The sequence below is a fragment of the Dipodomys spectabilis genome, unplaced genomic scaffold (assembly GCF_019054845.1).
Source record: "Dipodomys spectabilis isolate Male_0828 unplaced genomic scaffold, ASM1905484v1 ptg000125l, whole genome shotgun sequence".
Taxonomy (NCBI): Eukaryota; Metazoa; Chordata; class Mammalia; order Rodentia; family Heteromyidae; genus Dipodomys; species Dipodomys spectabilis.
The window spans coordinates 7,670,748-7,689,339 of NW_024870802.1; the positions used below are offsets into that span (position 1 = coordinate 7,670,748).

Consider the following 18,592-nt stretch of genomic DNA (forward strand, 5'->3'; position numbering starts at 1 on the left):
ACCAACTTTTTGTGGTTACCAAAATAGTCTACTTTAAAATGAAATTAGTTACTGGTTGTGTAGCTCTATTGAAACCTCTAGGTCAAAAGTTCTAGGTCACATGTATTCAAACCAAGCATTGCTGTATACCTCACCACAGAGAATGCACCAACTAAACAGGACAATTTAGGGATTGCCCCGAGGGGGCGTGGTTATGGGAGAGTCCTGACCTATCAGCCCCTCTCCATCTCTGTCTCCAGTGCATTCATGACTGAGAGGCTTGGGTGAAGCTTATGCTCTGTTCTTTGGGTATAAACAAAATTAGACATGATGTCCAGTTTGCCATCTCAGTCTCCTCATTTTTGGTTATACTTTAGTAAGCTCTTATCTCTGCCACACAGGCTCCACCCTCAAGAAGCTCTTGCGTGTATTATAATCTCAAGTCTCCAAGAAATCCTAGGAGGTGTGCACAGTTAGAAACTCTGCGTTACAAATTTTCATTGAGAGCTAATGTAGCTGGACCGCCAGTAGCTCACGCCTATAATCCTAGCAACTCAGGAGGCTGAGATGTAAGGATCACGGTTCAGTGCCAACCCAGAGCAGGAAAGTCCACAATACTCTTATCTCCAATACACTACTCCGAAAAAGCTGGAAGTGGTACTGTGGCTCAAGGGGTTAACTGCTAGCCTGGAGCACAAAGAGGCTCAGACATAACAGCCAGGCCCTGAGTTCATAACTCAGGACCACCAGAGAGAAGGAGGGAGAGAAAGAGGAGAGGGGAAGAGAGAGTTAGTGTAACTGAGCCAAAGTGACAGACTCACAACACAGTATAAACAGGCTCCAGACACAGGGCTATTGTTTAAAGAATACTAGGTCTTGTCAGGAGCCCATGCCAACTCATAATTGTCATCCTAGCTACTGAGCAGGCAGAGGTTTGAGGATCACAATTTGAAGCCAGCCTGGACAGGAAAATCTGTGAGACGTTTATTCCTAATAAACTACCAACAAGCCAGGAAGTGGAGCTGTGGTTCAGTTGGGAGAACACTAGCCTTGAGCATAAAGAAGCTCAGGGGTAGTGCCCAGGCCCTGAGTTCAAGCCACAGGACCAGCACACACACAAAAGAAGCAAAGAAAAGAAAAGCCATGTCTGATTTCTAGGATTAATGTCAGAGACATGATGGCAGGTCTTTTCTTCTAGGCTTAGTGTGGGTGAGGAGGATGGCCCCTGGTTGGATGGACGGAACTACGCCTCCATCAGCACTTACACTTCCAAAGAAACACAGCTATTTAGAAGTAGTATTCTCACCGTGAACTGTGGAAGTTCAAGCCTCTCTTCATAGAATCCTGTCCATCTGACTGCCACTGTAAGCCATTAGGAAGATAAGACAAATAATCCTCCCTCAATCGGCACGTAGGCTGATTAGTGTCACAATGCCAAGGGAATCACCTAAAAGATCTTCTCAAACATACATCACAACCAGTAATTATAAGTAGCTAAAACCACTTGCAACACGGAGGACAGTACATTTGCTGAAAATGCCTATGTTATATTTATCCTTCCCCAAGTGTGGATTTTTTGCTAGGTAACTACCATGAGTAGGAATTATAACTACATCTGTATCCCATGTATTTAAAAACATGTCCAACCACGTATAAATATGCATTTAAAATGCAGTGGCAGATTTTGTCCAAATTGTGCAGCATCTGAATGGCGTGGCTCTTCCTCCTCACCATCTAGAAGCTTCCTCATTCTCATTCCTATCATAGATCACTAGATGCCTTCAGGCCCCTGGTTGCCACCAAGATTCCTGTAGATGTCCTAAATCACTGAAAAGAAAGATGAGAGACTCAGAAAGACAATGACTTCTAAAAAAATGAGTTCCTTCATTCATAGGTACTTTTCTCATGATTCAGTCTAGTTGATTGGGTAAAACATTTGACCTCAACTGTAATGGGAGACAATTTCTAATGGAACTTTTGTGCTCTGACTTTAATCTTTTAGACTCACCTGTGGAGTAGTTCGATAATTATACCTACAATTATAGGACCCTTTCCTAAGCCTGGCCTCAGGACAACAGCAAACACGAGTGTTAATTGTATTGAAACAGATCGTGTTTTGTTTGTTGACTCAAGTTCATCTAAATCCTATGCCCGTACACACTCAGTAGATTCTGACATATTTGTTCAGACTCCTATAGGACCCATAGGCTTTATTGTGTACATAAATACACATTACTCTTTGCCTCACCTTAATCTCATAGATAACTTAAGGCAATGGAGAAAATAAGAATTGACAAAGACGTGACTTTGGTACTATTTGGTACTACAAGGAAGTTAGCATACACCCCTTCATGAGTCAAGAGCGATTTTTGGTACCAAAATGATAGAATGTATAGGTGGGAGAGGTAGGTTGGCTTTTTAAGAAGGAAAAAAAATATCATTGCACAGAGTCAGACATTCTGATTCTGTTCGGATCCTAGGTAGGTCACTCTGTCTTTCTGAGTCTAAATTTCCTCCTCTGTCAAACGGGCACGTTTCCTCTTCCCAAACATTCTGCCGAGCAAGAAACATCCTACCAACTAGTAGTAAAACTAGATTTTTCTTTTCCTTCATTAAAAATAGCATATGCATTGAGACTTGGAGGATTGCAAGATGAGGAAGAGTTAGCAGCTTATTGTAGCCTGCCAAGCCTTTAGTCTCTTCTCCTATTCCTCTCTCTCCCAAACCCCAGCCTCCACTTCTCTTGAAGACACACAATGTGTGTGTCTTCCACACACACATGCCCCCATTCTCCAATGCGGAAAGGTGACTTGATTCTACATCAGAGGTTTTTCAATACAGTTTTGTAAAGGTCATCAGAAACAAATGGAGCCGAAGCTCCTGCAGGAACAGCATTTCCAGGAGTGGGTCAGCAGCTCCTGCTGCCGGGCGCCTGGGTGATCTGTTGAAGCTTGACAGTTGGAAATTCCTTGGGGACAGCATTCAGTGTGCTCTGCTACTTTGCAAACTAATGAGACACGTGATGTAGCCAGTATTGCCATCAGCTGAATGGGGCAGAGAATTTGGAGGGTATGTGGATTTGCGGCTTAAGAAAGCTGTCCTATCAAAGCCATTTGCAGGACAAAAGAAAAAAGTCACTGAAGACCCTACACCCACACAGGCAGAATGTCAAGTAAAAATATTAAGACGAAGTGAACATGCTACCCTTCCTAAACACCTCCTTAGGGACTCTCTTAGATAAGAGCAATTTGCATAAACTTTTCTGGCTCTAGGTTAGGGTAAAGGGATTTGTGTGTGTGTGGTGTGTGGTGTGTGTGTGTGTGTGTGTGTGTGTGTGTGTGTGTGTGTGTGTTTATGACAAGGCTTTGCAAGTGCTGACCCTATCATTATATTGACCATCAAAGAGTTTGTGTGTGGGCAATGCACCTGTCCCAGAATTCAATGATTAAAGATTGTAATGCTCTCAGTCCCGTCTCAGACCTGCTGAACTAGATGAGATTCCTAACAAGGAGCCGTGATCATGCGATTTGAATAGATTCTGATGCTCTTTTGGCACACTGACCTTTGAGAATCTCTTTTAGGATTTCTACTTTAGAGTTGGATTCCCCTTCGCTACTTTTAGTGCCTAGTGGGTATTTTTTTTTCAGTGTATCAGATAAATAGCAACATAATATATAGGCAGTATTCGGAGTCAGAAGTCTTCAAAACATAAATGCTTGAGGCAGACCAGAGAAACCAGCACACACATACACAGAGTTCAGTCTCACTAGCATCAGCTGCTCCTCAGCATGTCAAGAAAGTACTAGAAAGAAGACAAGAAAACCAAACTTTACAGCTTCTCTGGCACCTTGCAACGATTCATATGGAGTGATACAGCACCACCTGCTGTCCCTTGTGTACATTGCAGGCACCTGTGTGATGGAATAGCACCTGCCAATAGTTGAGCTTTCTGTTTAGTGCAGCCAGCCAGCTGGGGGCAGGGAGGAGTTGTCTTCAGGAGCTGGAGTTTTGCTCTGTGTCTCTTTTTAATGGAAGACTCTGCCGTTGTTTAGAGCATAGGTGTTTTAAAAGATCGATTTCTGGATTGGGGGAGGCAGGTATTTTACACCAGTGCACAGCAAATGAATGTAAGAGACCACAGAAATTGGAAATACTAATAAATTCCATTTATTTAGGTGGGTATAATGTACATGCGCGCAAGGATACAGTTGCCCAATGTGGATATAATGTACATGCGCGCAAGGATACAGTTGCCCAAGGATACAGTTGTCCAATGTGGGTATAAAGTACATGCTTGCAAGGATACAGTTGCCCAATGTGGTATAGTGTACATGCGCGCAAGGATACAGTTGCCCAATGTGGGTATAGTGTACATGCGCGCAAGGATACAGTTGTCCAACGCAGGTATAATGTACATGCGCGCAAGGATACAGTTGCCCAATGTGGGTATAATGTACATGCGCGCAAGGATACAGTTGTCCAATGCAGGTATAATGTACATGCGCGCAAGGATACAGTTGCCCAATGTGGGTATAGTGTACATGCGCGCAAGGATACAGTTGCCCAATGTGGGTATAAAGTACATGCGCGCAAGGATACAGTTGCCCAATGTGGGTATAGTGTATATGCGCGCAAGGATACAGTTGCCCAATGCTGTGCGCAGGTTTCAGTCCCAAGTACTAACGTGTCCTCATGATGTCCTAGAATAGCTTCCATGGCTCCCTTCTCCCCTCACCCCTATCTTCCCGCCACAGCTTCAGCTGCCTTGGCTTCCTTGTCAGCCATCCCCATCTCCTCCCTCTGGGGCTAGATGCTAGCTCCATTCAGACGCTCAGTGCACCCCTGCACCCTCCCACTGGACTCCATTTCTGCACAGATGCCATTTCTTCTGAAAGGCCTTCCTTGGTGACTCTTACCACCACCACCAACAACAATATAACGCGCTCTCCTACCAGGCTTCCCAAGCTTGATGATTTCCTCCTGTAAACGACCTAAGTGCCATGTGTCCTCGAGATCTACAGTGACTCCCAAAACCTTAATAGCGTTTAGATGAGAGACAGACACATGAGCCACTGTGGAGTGGAACCAGAGTTTGTGGCATAGCATCTAGTTCTTGTCTTTAAGTGGATTTCAGGTAACAAAGATCAGAGGAGTAAGAGAGTGTCACGGAGGAGGGGCTGCTAGATCTCAAACCTGGAAACTCACAGGTGCCAGGAAAAAAAAAGAAATAGAAATTCTAGAGAGGCTAAGGCATGACCCACTGGAGGAAGTGAGTGGAGAAAGAGCCAGTAATAAATATGAGCAAGAGCAAAGTGCCTTTCTCCATTGCTGCAACATTGGTACGGAGCTCTGTATGCTCACCGTACCTCTGGCCGGGACGGGTCTCACTTCACCCCACCCGCATCCATCCCATACTTACCTACCCACGAGGTTTTACTCTCATCTGAAGGTACACAATACATTTCCCCATGTCTAGATTTTTAAAAATGCAGGAAGAAGGGGGCTGGGAAGGTGACTCAGTGGTAGAGCGCTTGCCTTGCATGCATGAGGCCCTGGGTTCGATTCCTCAGCACCACATAAGCAGAAAAAAGCCGGAAGTGGTGCTGTGGCTCAAGTGGTAGAGCGCTAGCCTTGAGCTGAAGAGCTGAGGGACAACACCCAGGCCCAGAGTTCAGGCCCCACGACCAGACCCCCCCCCCAAAAAAAAATGCGGGAAGAATAATCACCTGCAGCTGGTTTGGTCACCTGTCCACCCTCCCCCACACCAGGCTGCTAGCTCCCTGTGAATTCTGCGTCTCCCCATGAAATATATTCCTTAAAGACTTCATGAATCCCTTGTGAACGTTTAACCTTTAACATGGACTGGCTTTGAGTTTAGACCCACTAGAGCGTTTTATAAATGGAAAAGTGACAGGATGCGATTTCTGGCGATGTGTGGTTTTTGTTTTGTTCTTCTCTCTCCCGAGTAGGGAGAGCACCCTTCGCTTCCCACGGGGAGTGGCTGCCACGTGTGGAGACTTGGAGGGTGACTCCATGTCCCCTCTCTCTTGTGGCTCAGGTCCCCTGGAGCACGTGCACCTGTCTCTTCCCTTTGTCACCACGAAAAACAAAGAGGTGAACGCAACTGCCGTGCTGTGGCCCAGCCAAGTGGGCACCCTCACCTACGTGTGGTGGTACGGCAACAACACAGAGGTGAGCAGCTCCCCTTCCCCCCCCCCCCCACCCGCCCCCACCAGTGATGGGAGCCCACATCCGCACATGCACACTGGCCGATGCGCTTCAGGAACTCAAAGAGTTCAGGCCTTTGCTGAACGCCAGGACTCTTGTCAAGAGCACAGACAACTCTGCAGTGTTCTGTGCCTCCTACTTGCTGGTTTGCCCCCAACCTGCCTTTTATGATACAGTAGAATTCTCCTCAGCCCCTAGTGAGAGCACGTCTTATGGAGGACTTTAGCTGTTCCCCTGCCATACAGGACAAGAAATGCATTTTCATCTTAAAAACTAATTAAGGATAAATGGGAGGAAGTATGGGTGAGGGGTGAGTTGACGCAAATCAGTAGCCGAGTAACTTTGCTCATGGGAGCTTGGCATCTGATTGTATTACAAACACCTGTTTCTACACTCCCTTTCTTCCTTCACCCTTCCTTCCTTCCTTTCTACTTTCTTCCTTATTTCCTCTCTCCTTCCCTCCTTCCCTCCTTCAATCCTGCCTTCTCCTTCCTTCCTTATTTCCTCCCTCCCTCCCTCCTTCCTTCTTTCCTTCCTTCCTTCCTTCTTCCCTCCCTCTCACTTCTTTCCTTCCTTCCATCCTTCCTTCCTTTCTAACTTCCCTCCCTCCTCCCTCCCTCCCTCCCTCCCTCTCTCCCTTCCTCCCTCTCCCTTCCTTCCTTCCTTCCTTCCTTCCTTCCTTCCTTCCTTCCTTCCTTCCTTCCTTCCTTCCTTCCTTCCTCCCTCCCTCCCTTCCTTCCTACCTTCCTTCCCTCCCTCCCTTCCTTCCCTCCCTTCTTTCCTTCCTTCCTTCCTTCTCTCCTTCCTTGCTTCTTCTTGGTCTTCCTTTGAGCGCTTAAATCACAGCCCAGTTCATGCTTGTTTGCATTGCAGCTACCTCAGGAAACTGTCAGACGTGCTTCTCAGAGGAAGTCAGAACCCAGGTTGTTCCAGTCTAACTAATGTTAAGCTTTATTGTCCAGGTTGCTGAGTTCCATTGAGATTTGAACACATACTATCCTAGATACAAAAGCTAGTATTAAATTTGGATCAATGAAGACCTCTCCCCACTCCATTTCCTCTGATTTGAGTGGTTTTTTTGGATTAGCATAACTGTATGACATGAGGAAGTTGTACAAAAAGAGAGATGTGCGTCCTACTAGGACACACAGATCCTAGGACCTGAGGGCAATGAGGACTAATGATTTCCCAGTCCTCGAATCAGGGTGAGAAGCCCAAGAGAGAGGTGTTTCACTCCCAAGGAACAGGCAGATTGGCCTGGGAGGAGAGGCCCCTCTGTGTCCCAGGCCTTCAAGCCGAGGGCCGCCACAGACAGTCCCACTGTGGTGAGGCAGGGTGGCTTCCCTGTGCTGACTTTTGCTTACTAAGTTGGAGGCTTGGAGCCGGGAGCTATTTTAGCACCTCGTAAGCAGCCCTCCCCTCTCTTTGCCCTCTGCTCCAGCCTTTGATCACCTTGGAAGGAAGCATATCGTTCAAATTTACCTCGGAAGGGATGAATACCATCACGGTGCAGGTCTCCGCGGGCAACGCCATCCTGCAAGACACGAAGACCATTGCGGTGTATGGTGAGTGCCAGGCTTTTGCCGATCCGCCCTGTCCTCATGCTCACGTGAGATGGCCCAGTCTAGGGCAGTAGAGGATGTCCTGGCTCATGACCTTCACTTCAGACACAGAAGGCGCTCATTAGGGCAGAGCTGAGGTCAGCCTAACCCTTCCCTGGAGAAATGCACATCTCCTCCAGCACAGGAGCAGAGGGGTCCCAGGACCTTGAAAGAGTTTAGTGGGTGAAGTTGGTCTGGTTCTTGGAAAGGAGATCATGTTCTCACTCACCACAGGTAGGGTCAACACACTAGTTCATTCACCTGGGCTTTTGGTGGTGTTCCAGTAATCAAAATCAATTATAAAGAAAATAGCTAATCCTGAGGCTTGTGTGTTAAAAAGTTCACCTTGAAGGGGAATTGCTCATTATCTGAATATATCTCAGTCTCTTCCACAAATCTGTATTAACTTAGCAAAAGGAAAAACTCCCCTCTACTAGACTCAAAGCTAGATTGCATATCGGTTTGAACAAATGGCTGCACAGACCAATTTTGTTATCAACTGGGGAGATGGAATATGGCCAGAGTATTACCTGGAAGGAAATTTTACTGAACTACAAAGGTGGAATCATTGCTTGAAAATGAGAGGAAAAACGGTTTATACAGATTGATTGCATTTTGGTATTTTTTTTTCCTATGCGGAAAGCTATTTAGACAGATAAGAACTAAGTGTTCCTTGCAGATGGTAAAAATGTACATGTTTATTATTAATATGGAAGTGGTACATATGTATCATGGGAAATTAAAATTTGTAAACATGAATTCAAAATTACATAAGGGATGTTTAAGCAGTGCAGAGAAAAACAAGAAGAACATGGGAGGAAATAAGGATGAGAGTAAAAGAGAGTAACGCTTTGGTTCAGTCATTCCAGTTGAGAATTAATTGATGCTGTGGAGATAATTTAGCTCTTGCTTAGCCTTGTGGCTGTCAAGGTGTGGTTTTCATTTTTTATTTTGCCAACTTGACCTTCTTAATCAGAGAATAACTTTCATGTCACTTTGAAGAACCCAAAAGGTACCCACTCTAACCATGCACGGCTAGCTTTGTGTACAATTTCATAGCTTCTCCTTCCTCCCCAGTAAAGATGCTTGTCGCCCCAATAATGAGAGGAAGTAAATCAGAATTCTTAGTTTCCTAAATAGGTCTGGTCAGTGGGATAATCAGGTAGTCAGAGGGTTGCCTTTTTCTCTCCTTCCTTACTTTTCTTTCTTTTTTTAAAAAATATTTTATTGTTATTATAAAGGTAGTGTACAGAGGGACTATAGTGACATACTTCAGGTAAAAAGCACATTTCTTTTTGGAGCTGTCACCTTTCCCTCACTCCTACTTCTTTTCCAAGTCTTGGGATTACGTTTAATTTTTGTAGCAACAACCCTGACACAGGACAGGTTATCTTACCAGTGACTTATGTATTTATTGGCTGTGCTGGAGATTTCACTCAGGACTCAAGACTCAACCGAGCTCCCACAATGGAGCCAGGCCTCAGTCCTTTTCATTGTTTGTTTTTATTTTTATCTGTTTGTTGGTAGTTTGTTTTTCAGGAAAGGTCTCCCAATTTTGCTTTAACTAGCCACAAACTGTAATCTTCCTATCTCTGCCTTTCAAGTTGACAGGATTACAGGCTTCTGCCACCATACTAACTATCTTTTACAGAGGTTAAATAACTTGCCCCGCTGGTGAGTGGTGGAGCTGAGCCTGCCACCCAGCCTATGGTTTGAAACCCACTGGACTCTCATTTTCTTTTCCTCTGGACATTTCTTTCCTTTTTTGGATAAATTTATAAGAACTTGACAAAGGTCCTCCAGGTTTGGTGTATTACTATGGGTAATCACCCATATACCACAGAATCACAGTCAGAACCTGAAATCTGAAAGGCATTTGGGCATTTCTGGGTAAATCCGGTAATTTTACAGATAAGAAATTTTGAAGCAACCCTGGAAAGCCACTGCCTCAAAATCATGCTGCTGTTTGTCCATTGACCAGAGAATCTTGATGGTGGTAGTGATAGTAATTAACAGTGATGGAGGCCTAACTGCCAGCATCTGCCAGGATCTGCCCTGGTACTCAAGATATGCAATCTCTTTCCCTGAATCCTTAGAGCAGACTTACGAGGAAAGTTCTGTCACTGACCCATATTGCAGGTAAGAAAACACAAGGATAAAGAATAGACTATAATAATTCTGAATCCAGTAGTGTTTCTATGCACTTTCTCCCTTTTGCTCTTCATGCTTCTTTTACTTTATTTTGTTTTACCTTTTTTTTTTTTAAATTTTTGAGACAGTCTAATCATATTGCCAGACTAACCTTACCTGACTGTCCTCCAGCCTTTGACTCCAGTGCTGGGATTACAGCCGTACGCCCTAGCACCTGGCAGTTTGGAAGTTCTTCCTCTTTCTTCTGTCTTTTTAAAGACATTGTCCCAGGGTGATTTGCCCTACATGAAGTGAGGAAGTGATCACCACGTTCTCATTAAAAGTTTGAGAAAAAGAAAGTAGTCTTTCCCCTCTCCTAACCAAATTTCTGAGGCACCATCATCCTTCGTTCATCTTCAGTCACGTGAATGAACTCTTCAGGGTAACTTGAAATTTCTGATGTCGGGCATAACTTGATGAAGAAAACTTGTAACGTGCAGTGACTGAGCATAACTGAAAAGAAAGGCAAGAAGGTTTTTAAATGCCAGGGTGACCTGGTAGGAAAGTGCTAGTGGGCATTCTAGAGCACCAAGAGTCATCAGTCTGATATGACCTTTTGTGTTAATTAATTGCAATTTAGGGAAATTAATCTCCTGCCTCCCACAGAGCCTCGTAGGTCAGGACCTGGTCTTTTCCCGAATGCTGATTATATTTCAAAGCAATCTCCCAGCTACTTCCAGTATTCCTAGATTCACATCTCCAAGGAACAATGAATTTACAGTTGCAAGTGATGTGAGCTAGTGCTTTCAGAAAAGGGAGTTGGTGGGAACAGGGGTACAGAGACAACTTCTAAAGTTTGGCCAAAATGAGGGCAACAGAACCAGTGTCAACAGGAGGCCACTGCCTATGCAGGAAGCTGAGGAAGGTAGGCTAGTCTTACCAGCACACATGCATGCACGCACGCACGCACGCATGCATGCACACACAAATACCTTGCTTTTTTGTTGTTGTTACTTGGTGCCTGGGCACAGATTTGCTTTTAAGAAGAAAGACAGAAAGAAAAGGAAGGAAAGGAGGGAGGAAGGGTGGGCAGGAAGAGAAGGGAGGAAAGGGAGAGAAGAGAGGAAGGAAGGAAGGAAGGTAAGAAGGAGGGAAGGAAGGAAGGAAGGAAGGAAGGAAGGAAGGAAGGAAGGAAGGAAGGAAGGAAGGAAGGAAGGAAGGAAGGAGAAGGGAGGATAAAGAAATATATGGGATATGGGATTCATTTCTTAACAACTGCATAGAGGACCTGCCAGTCCTCATGCCAGCATCCCCTGCTTACCGAGTACATTCAGGTTTGACATCTCTAGTGTTTCTGTCATGCTGTTTCATATGCTGGACCCACCTTCATTTGTTTCCCATGGAGAAGACGAAAGGTACAGGGAAGTAAGGATTTTATGAACTGCTGTCTTCAGAAGGGAAAAGTTCAGCATCCATAGATGAACCTTTGATGCTGCCCTTTACCAAACTGCTAGCTAATCTATATTTCATTATTCTCCATTGGCACTGAATCAATGATGTTCAGGAGGTTGACCTGTGAGTGACTCATTCAATAGTCAGGATCTGAAAGTTTCACTTTTAAAATGGAGCAACTGCCATAGATATACACATTATCATGTAAGAGTCTTCAGAGTGTGAGTTTGATAACTTGTTAGGGTTGTTTATGAAGTGCATGAGTAGGGTTTTATCCTCCCTGAGCATATAATTGGCATTGCTGATGTCACTTAGCCCCTACTGAAACACAAGGACATACTTAAGGCAATGTTGATTGAATATGTGAAAGCATAAAAATGGGGAGCCCTCTTGTAATCATTTCTTTACTCAATAATTATTTACTAACTAAATGACTCAGGGATAGTCATCAAAAACCCATCTCTTAGGCACAATCCCAAGTTTAGGAATACAGAGCCTTTCTCTTCATTGAGCTTGTATTTCAATTTGGAGGGTATGTGAGAGTAAAAGGAGTTAAAACTAAGGGACCTGGGGTGAGGGGAAGAGCAGGAGTCTACCCGAGATGGGGAGGTCAGAAAGAGCTCTCCAAGGAGAGAATGAATGAGGAGGAGAAGCTATTCATGACGCTGTGTCGGCCAAGAGAATGTTGGCAGGATGGAGCAGCAGCGGGGAGGCCTAGACCTCTGAGCACAAGGTTTACAGGACACAAGGTAGGAAGGGAAATCTATACCTAAGAAGGATGTGGTAAGAGACTATTCTCAATGCAATGCATTTTCCTGTGTTCCTCGGGCTCTGAAGGTCCTTCTTGTTCTCACTAGGCCCCTCCCCATTATCTCCCACAGAAAATTCTGCTCAAGAAATCTTTGCTGATTTAATCACTATCCTACTTCCTGAGGATCCAGGATAACTTAGCGGCTATGGAGAAAACTAACGAAATAAAATCCCTGACATCAGGAGCTTAAATATCTCATTTGATGAAATTCAATGCAAATGAAAGACAATAGAATATAGTACTAAATATAATCATGCATATAATCCTATGATATATATGTAGTCCTAGAACAATTATTATTCTGCAACCATGTAATGATGAAAGTGTGTGCAAAATATGGAAATACCCTGAGAAAGGACAAGGTGAAGTGTGATGATGAAGGACAGTCATTCAGGGAGAATGTTCAATGTTTTGTAGCTGGGTATTGGCATTATAGGCAAAGGAAGAAGTGAGTCATAGACCTTCTCTGAATTCAGGGTCATGAGACCACTTATTGTCTATGAGTGCAAAGTCAAGAACTAATGAGCAAGGGCTGCAGAGCTAGGTGTGGTCCAGCATTGGGGACTTTGATCTAGAAAATGAGGAGCTAGGGACGTACACCAAGAAAGGGATGTGAATTTCTTTTTTTTTTCCCTTGAATGGTCTCCCTGGTAACTGAAGAGGGAAAGAACCCTCTATGAGAGATTTGCCTAAAATACCAAGTTCAGACTGCTTGACAGAACTATCTGAGCTGTAGTAATCTACCTTCTGTTGCATTGTCAGAGGAATTCCGGTCTCTTCGCTTGTCCTTCTCTCCAAACCTGGATGACTACAACCCAGACATCCCCGAGTGGAGGAGAGACATCAGCCGTGTCATCAAGAAAGCCTTGGTGGAGGTAAGTGTGAATTGGTTCTTCTTCTGTCTCCATGGCATCTCCTCCCTGTCCTTGGACAGCTTCTTGGGAAAGGAATCCTTGTGCAAAAGACAAGCAAGAAACGGAGCCCAGGGGAAGTCAGATTAATACCCAAGTGGGTCTTGTAGGGGTGAGGCACTGTGAGGGTGGAATCACTCCTATAAACTTTATTCTGCTTAGAGAAGGAGGGCATGGACATTTGTGATACTTACACAGCAAAGTTCATGATTCGGCCACTGGCAAGGGTCCTGTCAGCTTCTGTACCTCATATTGAAGTACGTGCAGGATAGGTGTGTGAGTGTAATTTACAAGAGCACCCAGGATTCAACTCCACAGTGCTGAAGGTACAAGCCCAGTGAGCACTGAGACAATGATAGCTAGTCACACAGAAACGTAACCAGAACATAACACAGAAATGTGGAACTGCTCATCAAACCCTTGATGAGAGAAAAATTATTGGCATCCTTGTGTCTTTTTTAATAAGGTAACCAAGGTTTAAAGAAGTTATGGAACTTTCCTAAACTCTCTTATCTAACAGGTAACAGAGCTCCATAATTAAATTGAAGACCCTGAGTCTAATGTCTGTGGTTTTCCAATGAGACACAGCCCACTAAGCTTCCTGAGCTTTGTTGAAGAATTCTAAGGCAGTGTGATTTATGACTTTGTTGAAGATGGCCCTGAAAATTGTTATAGTTACACTTACCCCAACTACTCCGCTTTCAAGAGTGAGTAAAGAAATGGGATTGTTGCATTTGGCCCTGTTTAAACTTAGTGCCCCATACCCAGGAAATCCGAGATGAGCTGTTTTCCTTGTCTTAGCCCAGTTAGAAAATCAATCTATGGTTTCTTTTTTGCTTTTCTTTTCTATTCTTCTTTCTTTATATGTTGGAACTGGAGCTTGAATACAATCTCACATTCTCTATCAGCTTTGTGTGCTCGTGGCTGGCTCTACCATTTGAGATGCTCAGATCTCAGCCTACTGGATATTGAGGATTATAGGCGTGAGCCACTGGTGGCTGGCTTCGATCTAGGTTTATATCTATATATTTTCTGTTTCCAAATATAGGGTGCCACTTAATACAAATCAAGGACGGAAAAGAGGCACTAAGAACAGCCCTGCTCAGAAAAGAGATCTCACTTATATCTAGTGTCCTGGCACCCGCATCTCTTTCCTAACAACCTGGTTTATATGCATTTAGTACCTACAGTATTTCAGACCCTGCTCTCACTGCTTTGTATCATTTAACACATTTTAGATCAAAATAGTTTTATGATGTGTACTATCTGCAAAATCATTTTACAGGTAAGGAAGCTCAGGTAAGAGACATTCATCACTTGCCCAAGGTTAATGTAGTTAAAAATCAGGTTCTGAAGTGAAAACCACCAAGGTTATGCTGTTGTAGGGTTTTTTTTCCCCACACCATTGCAGTCTACGGATACCTTCTTGCCTTTTGAAAAGGAGAAACAGAAATGATGGAACACTAACACCGAGGGAGACGCGTGCCCATTTCACCGCTGCCTTCACAGTTGTCAGCTTGTACCACATTATGGATGGCTAAATATGGATAGACTAGATGCCTAATGCAGTGTGGTTTTCGACCCTTGGTGCTCTCTGTTCTCGGTGGAGAAGCTGGTCTCTCTTTCCCAGTATGAAATAGATGAATTATAACCTTCACTGAACTCAGTACCTACTAACTTGCGTCTGCAGTAATCTAAGGGATCTACCACACAGCTGTCCAGCTCCTCCTGGTGATTTATCAACCAGGCATTAGCTCGGCAAGGACTAGCCTTCTAGGCTGATTTCCTTTTGCCCTCACTGTTTAGGGATCAGATGCCTTGGGCCGTCAGTTTTCCACCAGCTGTCCAGCACATTAGAAACAACTGCTCATCACTATTTCTAGGCTGCTGCATATTATAGTCAGCTCTATGCATAATAATTGTGTCAGTTCAGCACTCCTGAGGCCAGATGCTGGAATGTGTGATGAGAGAGAGGATGATTCCTGAGTCCTAAGAGGCATTTCATTCAACCTCTGGTCTCCCAACATCTCACACATGTGTATATATGTATGTATATATAATCTCTATTTATGCGGATTACATGTATTTATGTATATATAATTTACATTTATGCTTATGTAGAGATTATATACACATACATAAAGATACATATGTTTATGTAAAGATTATATATGTGTGTGTATATAAAATCTTTAAGTAGTTGTACAGAGGAGTCACCATACATAAAAGCAGTTTTCTTTACTAGTGTCACCTCTGTCAATTTTCTCACCCATCCCTCCCAGCCTACTCCTTCCTTCACTTTTCTTAATTTTGTGCATTATTTATTGAATGTTTTACTACATATTCCCCATCTTTTGTCGTCAGTGTCCTAAGTTCTAAATGGATCACATTATTAGATGTATGCTGATAACCCCTATAAGAGGTACAATTTAGAGTTGGCTTATTTTCAGTTTCCTTCCCATTCATTTGGGGGTAGATTTTGGCATATAATAACTTGTTTCTTTCTTTACCAGATTACCTTTAATATTGACATATGAAATTCCCAACTGGGTGTCATTCAAAATAAACATTTTTATGTATAATGAAGATAATTTGAACTTAATCTCTGAGTTTGAAATCTAGCAGGGTGATAGGACCGTATGGGCTCAGCTGTACCAGAAACTGCTGTAAGGTGCAGCACAATTGTGCATATAGCACAAATTACTGCTGTAGTCTTCACAGTGAAATCAAGGCTCATAACATTTACAATCTAATCCAAAGAGCCTGAGCCACCATCTAACCTTCCCGTATCTCCCATCTTTGTCAGGCTGAAGAAAAGTCCCACCACTCAAGACCCTATTCTTTAGCTGTTGCCTTTGGCTGCCCTTTTCTGGGCCATATTGTTTTCCAGAGTGGTTCAAGATCACGCATAGAGGAATATGTCTATACAAAATCCTGGCCTACTAAGCCCAATTTAAGACAATTCTGAAGGTCCAGTCTGTCTCCTCAGAGTGGTCTCCTAATGGTCATTGGGAGGCTCAACTCCAACCCTTGTCCATGCTTGCTTCTTTCCCTTCATTCTCGTAGATCTGATTCCTTAGCATACTTTATAATAAGTATCCTGCATGCTGAACTCAGTCCTCTACCTGAGACCCTCAGCCCCTAATGTGCCTTAACCTCTATAGCTAGGCATAATAAACAGTTCTTCAAAGGGTTGGAGGAGTTGGCATAAAGCAATATTACAAAGTTACTTTGTTCAATGTGAGGCACATGGGAAAAACTCAATGAATGGAATTATTATTACTTCAAAATAAGTATTTTGGAGCTGGGTGCTGGTAGCGCATACTTATAATCATGTTAGCTCCTCAGGAAGATAAGATCTTGAAGATTAAAGTTTGAGGCCAGCATGGGTCACAAAGGCCACAGGAATCCAAAATAACCAGCAAAAAGACAAGCTAGTATAGCTGCTCAAGTAATAGAGCCCCAGTTGAGCAAACTCAGATACTGGAAAATATGGTCCAGAAACAAGCAACTTCTTTGGAAATCATGAAAAACACACAAAAATAATAATATAATGTGTTATAATATAGTACAATGTAATAATATAATATAATAATAAGATGATTCATGAGAGAGAATGAGAGGTCTAACAGTAAATGAGAGAAGGCATTCTGAAAGAGACAGAAGTGAGCAAAACACTTGTAGGAAATGTCTGAAATCTGGAGAAATTGAACACTATTTCCTTTGAATAGAGCTTACTATGCCTGTGTGTGTTGTGGGTTGTTGGTTTGGAAGAGAAGGGTGAGGCCATGTTGCTCAAGGCTCTACATAGGCAGCGATCCAGGTGGCAATGAGAATGAGTGGAGAGGGCAGCAGGGCTGGTGTGGGACCATAGGAAGGTAATTCTGGAAGGAACCATTCGCCTCCTGGAGAGGGAGAGGCCATTGTAAAACTTGAGAGAAGTACACATCCAGATTAAGCAATGATGTCAGCAATGGATGCTTAAGCAGGAAGGAAGCGGCAGGCTGATCGGTATGGAAGTTGACTTGTGAAGTTCTTACATGGTGACTCACTATCACGGGGGAAGGAGCATTGTGTCAGAGGTGAATGTGAGGCTTCTAGTTTAGAAGTAATTGGGAATCGGGGAAAAGCCTGCCTAGGTGGCTTCAGTGCAGAATGAGAATGGTAGTGGTGAAGATGAGTTTTTTTTTTTTTTTCTTGACAGTTGTTTGAAGTCCTGGTGAAACACTCCAGTGGTGTTCTGAGTGGCAGCAAAGGGAGAAATTAGGATTATATCTATTAATTCTAGAAGAAGTGGCATCCCTGGGGAGAGGTTTCTGCAGTAACAGGAAACTCAGTGTGCCATGAGATATCCTCCTTGTACTCCCAATAGCCAAGCGGTTATGGGGTCCTGGAGCTTTTAGGGAAGTCAGCAGATGCCCCCTAAGAGTTTAAGGTATGGGGACATTTCTTTGTTATGTGATGAGAATGTAAGCAGCCAATTGAAGAATAGCCACAGAAGGCTGATGATGAATGAAAAGGCTGAGTAAGGCACCAGGGGCCACTGATGGACATGAATGAGTAATGAGTCAGAGGCTACACTCTGCGCTGGTCCACATGCCTTCTAGGAAGAAGGGCTAACGTTTGAAGTCCTAGCAGAAATGGTTCATGTATAACTAACTTTATTCTCTGCATGGATCACTAACAAGCCAGATTCTGTTCTTATCCATGTTTTCTATGTAAAGAAACAGTATGGGCAGAAAGATGAATGACAAGTCTCACCGTGGCAGGGCAGGGATACACTTGCAGCCTGATGCTGGCTCTCATTTCCCTGGATGCCTGGACTGTCCAGGCCCCTGCTGTGACAGTTCCCACCCTCAGACCTCTTCATCTGCTCCTGCCTTTCCCTCCACCAAACACCTGGCCCCTTATCATCCTCTGCACACGACTCATCTAGCTTCCCTGTCTCTTCCTCAGGCCACGGGAGTTCCAAGCCAGCACATTCTGGTGGCAGTGCTGCCTGGTTTACCCACTGCCGCTGAGCTCTTTGTTTTGCCCTATCAAGACCCAACAGGAGACAACAAAAGGTCCCCAGAGGATCTGGAGCAGGTGAGTCCCCTGGGAAACATTTTCCATATCTCGCTTAAATCGCAGGTGCCCATGTTGCTAATCTGATCACCACGCCAGCTCTAGGAATCCAGAAAGGACTGGTTCTTTGAAGTTCTTTGACTTTCTGCTCCTCTATTTCTTAGGCACACCCTGGTGACCCTAACTGTCGCTTTACCAACACACTCATTTCAGATTGCATACAGAAGCTGGAATTATTCAGACCATGGAATAGGTCACACTGCTCAGGATGAATTCACACTGCTTAGGATGAGTTTGGTAAATGTCTGCATACATACAGACATGGAAAATGTATCCAATATAATGAGTGAAAGAATGAAACAAAACAACACCGAGAAAAGGAGCTCATTGGTAGCTTTACACTAGTTACAGTG

General features: G+C 43.9%; 1 protein-coding gene across 4 annotated transcripts in view; it reads left to right on the top strand.

Annotated features, from left to right (window-relative positions):
- Positions 1-18,592, top strand: part of Sorcs1 (sortilin related VPS10 domain containing receptor 1) — a 514,871-nt gene that overhangs the window by 470,789 nt on the left and 25,490 nt on the right. For all 4 annotated transcript variants that reach the window (XM_042689577.1, XM_042689575.1, XM_042689574.1 and 1 more), the window contains exons 20-23: positions 6,038-6,171; positions 7,649-7,772; positions 12,964-13,076; positions 18,069-18,200. In XM_042689577.1, the coding sequence (XP_042545511.1) occupies positions 6,038-6,171; positions 7,649-7,772; positions 12,964-13,076; positions 18,069-18,200 (503 nt within the window). The remainder of the gene's footprint in view (positions 1-6,037; positions 6,172-7,648; positions 7,773-12,963; positions 13,077-18,068; positions 18,201-18,592) is intronic.